The following is a 7500-nucleotide window of genomic DNA, read 5'->3' as shown; positions in this document are numbered from 1 at the left end:
TTCAGGGTCTTTAAATGACTGAGGAGAAAAGTACTGCCTCTGTAATGACATCTACAAATAATCAGAATCTCTAGTCTCCAGGACAATTTAAGCAGTTGTCTCGGACACCTGAATATTCAAATGACTTCAACGGGAATCGAATTCATGACCACTGCCAACACAGTGCGCCCAACAAATGAACACAGTAAGCCCAACAAATTGACCTGCTCCCAACTGAGTAGCTTCAACGCTCAGTCGGTAGATCATTGCACAGGCATCGCTGCAGAGGGCATGGGTTCGACTCCCCTTGAAGCAGCCTGAATTTTTCAGGTGTCTATAATCTTTATTTAACCACAATTCATCATCAATATACAAACAATTCAAAATTATAAACTAAGTACACACCTTATTCCTAAATGGCCGCCATATTAGTATTCTTTTGTTTCCATGCAAATTGGCCCTTATGGCCTCACTTTCAAATGCAAAATTCAAAAGAATATTTAATCTTGAACAAGGCCATAAGGGCCAATTTGCATGGAAACAAAAGAATACTAAAATGGTAGCCATTTTGGAATAAGGTGTATGGATAAAACTACGGTATCCTACTATAACATCCTAAAATAAAAGCTGCTTTCCATGAATGCAGTGATTAAAATAGTGGCTTAGATGTAATATATCAAAAACGAGAAAGAAGAACGCTATCATATACAGCCTAACCAAGGCTTAAAACAATGCTCAGTGCGATATAACAGTAGACGCAACTGGACTTGGGCACGTGGTAGACTGACCGTAGAATGACTTATCCTACCAACGCCCGCAAACTATAAACCTAAATCCCACAAACCACTGCGCACCTAACACGGCTCACCAGGCCTCTGATACGAGCCGGCAAAATAGCAACTTACGCTAATTTACAGTTATCACAAATTGTATTTGTCGTTTAAGAAGAACGACTGAAAAGTTACTATCTACTTCGCATCCAAAAGTAACTCATTTTAATTGCTTTTCTTGACATGTGGGTCCGTGATTGAATGGCTAAAGGATAGCATGCGCATCCGATTTTTGTCAACATATGGTTTGGCACAACAAATTCCAACAAATAGTATAAAACTGTCAACACTAATTTTTAGGGACTTGCCAAATCACCAGAGGCGTGGAAAAATGGAAAATAGGGGAGACTAACAAGTTTTTAAGCCCCTTGGAATGGGAGGGTCACATGAATTTGCACCCATGCGATCATAACGTTTTCAGATTAAAGTAACACAAATAGTTATTCCATCTGTACGTTGCAAAAGACATCCAAAGTAATTGCATAATAACCAGGATATCACCAAGGTTAAAATTTTGGGAATTTCAATTAGTAAACAATATGAAGATGAAACTGTCAACATTTTTTAAAAAAGATTTACCACACAATTTTTCAGACTGTTATTATCAAAATAGACGAAAATCGACATCATTTGCTTGTCCTTTACATGATTATTTTTTCTTGCTAAGGAAATCCTGAAATTTTAAGGTGGGGACGTAAGGCTAGATTTAGAGAAAAAAGTCTTTGAAATGTTTAGTTTCCAGTCCCCCTCCAGGCACTTAATCACTTTTTTTTTAGCATTTTCCCCTAATTTGAATTTATTTGTCAGGTAAAATGTAGTCAGGTAAAATTACATTTTACCTCAATTGCAGTGACTAACACTTCAGAAAAGATATCCTGTTGCTTTAATTTCACAGATTTCAAAATCTTGATCATTTTCTTCCCAAAACTGTTGTCAGCCACCTTAAAAGTGTATTAAAAGTAAGTGAAGGCCAAACCCTTAATTATCAAAAAAGATTTGTCCATGTGGTACCAAGAAGGAATGTCACCATAAGGCAGTCATAATACTGAATTAAAGGGAAAAATGTCTCCAGGTAGCACTATTTGAAAGAAAGCCACCACAAGGCAGTCATAAGAGAAATGTCAAAATGTCAAAGCTTACACAGCTTTTCTAATAGGCTCTTGTGTATCACTGCAAGACATGCCTTATGATGATGAATCTTTTTTTTTCGATCCCCATGATTTGCATTCTCAAAGTTCGTGGGTATAGTGGACTTATTTTTCCATTCACAGGCTCCTAACTGAAACACTTCCACTGATAACTCTCTTGAAGATGAATGTGTGTCTTTGAAGCCACCAACCACATAAAGGGCTTCCTGAATGCATACCATGTTTGCAGATTGACGACACACCTTGAGGCTACTAATGACTTGCCATTCATTAGTTGATGGGTCATATACCTCACAAGACTTCAGTACTGTATGATGTCTCTCAATTTTCTTCATGCCACCTGCTATGTAGATCTTGCCATTCATGGCTGCTCCAAAAGCATCATATCTTGCCTCATTCATAGCTGCAACCTCCTCCCATGTGGCCAACATAGGATCAAACCTTTCCACTGTTTGAGATGTCTGAAGCAAAGGCAAACTACTTCCTCCAACTAAGTAAAGGTGTCTTTTATCACTGACTAAACAAGCTCCATAGCGAACAGTTGGTGGATCAGCCACAGCCTCACAAACATTGTCATCAAGCTTATAGAGAAAAACGGCACAATCAAATGAATCTAATGCATAGATGTAACCAGCTAGAACTGATAAACAGGTAAAATTGTCATTTTCATGTCTTCGTTCAACTGTCCCCCAGCAATTAGTGGAAAAAAGAAAGTATTCTATTACATGAGATTCTCCGGGTCCAACACGCTGTCCCCCAAAAATGCAAACTTTATCTCTGTATTGAACAACAGCATGATCTTGATGTTCAAATAACATGTCTGGCAACTGATACCAAATGTCATCCTGGGGTGCATAGCATAAGGCTGTTCTGCCACCACAAACAAAAATCACATCTGCATACCTCTCCTTGAAGCACTTCCTGGGTGGCTTGGCAGCATCTTCACAGAAGGGATCAAAAATGCAATCCATGGATCTCAACACAAAATTCAAACTTGCATTACTTGTTGCTACCAGTTCTTCATTGACTAACTCGTTGAGAAGAAAGTCGCGAGACATGGATTTCAGGCGGACTTGTCTCAACAATTCAGCAAAGTTGCTTTCTCGTTCACTCTTCTTGTGAGACACCCACTGCACTATTCCCTTAAAAATTTCTTCCTCGGAACCAACGGTGACATGATCACTGGAAACCCATTTCATGACTTGTTCAATATCGAGCTTCAGGAAGTCTTCTGTTTCCATGACTGAACTGAAATTCGAGTTAATAAACTCGCAGGACTCATGCATTAATTCCAAACACTGATATTTGTCGGCAAAGTCATAATTGAAAATGCAGTTTTGAAGTGTAATGTTTGTCTCCAAAACATCACAAGCCAAATTTTTCATACCTGGTAAAAGAAGATAATCTGCTGCTGCGACTAAGTCGTGGGCGTTTTCCTTGGTGACTACAACATTACCAGTGTAAATGTATTTAAGAACGTCTTCCATGACTGACCCCGTTGCTTCTTCAAGTTCTATTCTGATGAACTGTTCCTTTCCCTCTCTCATGTCACTGACCAAAAGTGAAAGAAAAAACGGGCTTGCTGCTGCTAACACAAGTCTGTGAGCTTTAAACTCTTTGTCTTTTACTGACACTGTTACATCGTAGAAACTCTCTTTTCCTCTCAGGGCATCGAGACGATAGATAAGTTCCTGACAGTATTTAGATGGATCTGATTGCATTGGCTGCGAAAGGTCCGCCATATTGGAATTCGACGCGCAAGTTTTCAAATCTTTGATTTCCAATGCAACTGCTTGTACGTATTCTTCCTTGCCGATACTCGCAGGACTTTGCGACATGATATTGCGTTGGTTAAGAAATAAAAAAAGTTAACACTGGTTCATTAAGAGAGGAAATTACAGAACCTCTGATCATTAAGGTATCACCAGCCTCAAACCCAGTCTCTCTCCCCTCTCTATGTCACCGGTAGAGTCATGTGGGATTAAACTTCTTCAATTTTCAACCACCTGACCCGCGACCTAATAATTACCATTAGTGATATTACCTTGTTGCTTTCATTTCGATTCGTCCATATAATGTTGATCGATGAAATTGAGTTCAATTTAGCTGAGATTTAATTAATTAATAGTCAATTTAAAAAAACTTCCAGCTAACGAGAGCAAGCTTAAGCTACTCATGGTGACCATGCGATCAAAAGAATAAAAGAAGTCTTACAACAATTATATCTGATCTTCTTTGGTAAACTAAAGGAACGAAATCGAGGAAAGAATGCAAGAAAAAAAAACCAACAATATGAGGTATTCTGGATAGTCAGCAAACCACCTACTTATCCCCAGTCAACAAGATGTATCTTAAGTCAAAAAGAACATGGCATGAAATCACATGTTAGACTCGACGAATGCCAGTTTTGCGTGCGTAGGAAATACGGGAGAGCTATAGTGGTGTTTGATGAGTACGATGAAATGTCAACTAAAGCTATGACGCAGCAGAGGCGTGCATCAGGGACACTTCCTGTCACCTTTACAGAAATCATGTCTAACGATGACGAAGGATGACTATCTCTCGAATCCCATAAACGACGCTTTCTGTTAATGCTAAGCGAGGCTCTGGCGAAGGGCTAACGCTCGAAACGTCAGCTTTTAGAATCCCTCTTCGGTGGTAAATTTACATTATCAACTCCGTTGATAAAACCAAATTTTTGTCTCCAGAATGTACGATGCGTAACACACCTCGCAAATGGTGACGCCGACCTCCTTGTAGTCAAAACCGCCGAGTCTGCCTGAAAGAATACCACAGTTCTAGTTGGGGATGACACAGATTTATATTTGCCAGTCCTTGTGTGTTATCATGCTGCCGAAGGTGGGTGTGACCTCTATTTTAGACCAGAGACAAAGGCAAACTCGAGAAGTGCACGCGTCTGGCATATGAAGAAAGTCAAAAAACAGCTGGGTAAGGAAGTTTGCAGAAATTTCCTTTCTCTTCAAACAGTCACTGAATGCAACACAACATCGCGCCTGTATGGAGTTGGAAAGACAACAGCCCTGAAGAAACTTGAGAATGTGCCTTGCTTCAAAGAACACGCTAACGGCGGTCTTCACCTGTTATTCTGATGTTTCTGGCGTTGTCACTGCAGCTGAAAAAGCACTGGTATCACTTTTCGGTAGTAAACCAGTGGTAGGTCTTAACTCTATCAGATGTCAGCGTTACTTCGAAAAACTTGCAACCAAGACGTCTCATATCGAGCCACAGAATCTTCCCCCAACAGCAGCAGCGGCCCTCAGACCCCCTACCTAACTCGCCTCTTCAGCGCTTGCAAGGCACCTTGCGGCACCAAAAAATGTCACGTCCGGTGCTTTCAGAAATATGTTTGCTACTTTACAAAGCTGTGAAAAACCCTGGGCTTGTCGCTTATACCCAACTTGGTTCCCAGGGCTTTTCTCTGCCCCCTCCTCGGCGGAGAAAATTGCTGGGGACGAGGCTGGCTTATACTCGATTCGCTGCCTCTAAAAAGAATCCGTTGGCGGTCAATAGGCAGCGAAAGCAGGAGCCCATAGTCTCCCGATGAGAAATGTCTGTAAGTCATGAAACAGGTGCAGTAGTAAGGCACTTTGCTTTACAAAAAAATTGGTGTCTATCATTGCGTATGTACAGAAGCTGTCATTAGCATAAGAGCAAAAAATTAAAGAATGTGCCAAAGTCTAGGTAGATAGGACATTATAATACATGAAATTAAATGGCATGACATGACATGGCATGACATCACGTGACGTGAAGCACGCGCTTGGGTTAACTTCAATTTGACATCACAAACTGCTACGCGTTGCCAAAAGTCCTTCAGATGCGTGCTTTGTGCCTTGCTAACCCAAACCGTGAAGCAAATGAGTGTCTATTTTATTACCTCACAAACATCCAAGGCAAGAACATAACAAGTCTATTGTTTTGTTTAGGTTACAACAAAGTGACAATTTCAATTTGTATTAAAACTGCCAGTGACAAATATCAAGTCACTAATTTAAGTCCATGAAGGTGGAATATTCATATTTGCATCTTTTCAGGAGGTTCAGCATCAATCATTCGCCATTCATTGATTCAGGGTTGTCTCCTAAGTCGCAGCTTAGTAAACGCGCAGCCTCACAAATGTTCCTTCGGGATGGCGCGAACTGAAACTGAAGACACACAATCGTAACGTTAGCCCTGAGGCAAGCACCAACGTGAGCCATAAGACCAGTAATCTGAAAAAGATTTTTGACAATATTTTTTCCATTTTGTCTACTCTGGAAGACAAAATCCTCAATCTCTAAATTCCAATTCATTCCGGATGAAGGACCTGCCAGCAAACCACTTTCGGGTGAGTGGAGCTTCCTGAGTAAATATCTCGAATTAAAAGGATTTTATTGAAGGGGAAGCTTCATGCGTTTCAGAGCGAGGGTATCCTAACAATTTCACTGAAAATATCATTTCTCCCCTCACCGGTGGCTTGATTGAGCACCGAACTACTATGCTGAAGATCGCATATGCGGACCACACTCACTGTCTTTGAACAATCTGGACCCCGGAGCTCTTCTCTTGACTGTGGGCGAGAAGAGCTCTGGGGAACCCTGAAACAAAGTGTCTTCTCATCGGTTTTCGTAAAGAAAAATTAAAACTCGTCTCTGATTGGTGCATTCATGTTAGCACGAGGAGTGAGTAGGAGCCGTAAGGTTTTGGCTATAAGAACCCTACAGCGCATGTTCTCCAACAGAAAGTTTCCCAGAGCCTCGGGTCATGCGCAGAACTTTCAGCTTCAGCCCCTAAATTAGACGTTCTTATAAAAAAAGAGTGTGATTTATCCTGCATTATTTATTACTTTCTGCACAAGTAATGATAAAATTTTTGATGTCTGTTAAGCTCGCTCTCGGGTAAATGCTCGTACGCTATTTAAAAAAAATGTCCATTGCAACCAATTCATTCATTCAATTGTATGTGTACTTAACGGATCCTGGGGCACTTTTAATATTCTCAGTTTTGAAATTTTCTTGATCGATGCGCCGACCAAGCCGATAAAAATATCTTTTTGCTGCTAACTTGAGACATTTTGAATCAAAGAAAAGAGAAATTTGACAATCGGCTGTTCCCAAACAATTATATGTACCTCTTATGCCATTGCTGAAGAAAGGAAAAAGTTGAGGCAATATTTCGTGAAGCATCTGCTCGCGAGTGTATTCCAAATTAATTATTAACTTAAAAAACTAATGAAAAGATAACCTTTTCCACATTTTTCAGCGCTCATGGACGAATTTGCATTGTTTCTTTTGTCTCCCGGCGCTTAATGGTTGCGTTTATGTTCTATTTGCGTAAAACATAAAAATGATTTTCTTCGGGCATCTACTGCAGGAGCGTTTTAATATTATTGAAATCAGGCCTGGATATACATCGTGCCATGAATTCAATGCGGAATAAACGATAGTGAATCAGTAAAACCAGGTATCATTTAACTTTCATCATGTAATCACAATGGGAAAACTGGAGAAGTTTTTCCAGTTCTTGTGGACTCGTTCTTGCTT

The 7500-nt window shown here is 40.2% G+C and overlaps 1 protein-coding gene across 1 annotated transcript; it reads right to left on the bottom strand.

Annotated features, from left to right (window-relative positions):
* Nucleotides 1–1626: 1626 nt before the first annotated feature.
* On the bottom strand, nt 1627–3867 carry LOC137979292 (kelch-like protein 3). Its single transcript, XM_068826531.1, has one exon. The coding sequence runs from the start codon at nt 3793–3795 to the stop codon at nt 1939–1941; it is 1857 nt and encodes a 618-aa protein (XP_068682632.1). The 5' UTR covers nt 3796–3867; the 3' UTR covers nt 1627–1938.
* Between the last annotated feature and the right edge of the window lie 3633 nt (nt 3868–7500).

This window comes from Montipora foliosa, chromosome 12, assembly GCF_036669935.1.
Source record: "Montipora foliosa isolate CH-2021 chromosome 12, ASM3666993v2, whole genome shotgun sequence".
NCBI classification, from domain to species: domain Eukaryota; kingdom Metazoa; phylum Cnidaria; class Anthozoa; order Scleractinia; family Acroporidae; genus Montipora; species Montipora foliosa.
Note: the sequence above shows the minus strand (reverse complement) of the source record. Positions and strands in the feature narration are given on the sequence as shown.

Excerpts from the sequence above, each read along its gene's own strand:
- LOC137979292 (XM_068826531.1), bottom strand. The coding sequence starts at position 3,795 with ATGTCGCAAAGTCCTGCGAGTATCGGCAAGGAAGAATACGTACAAGCA.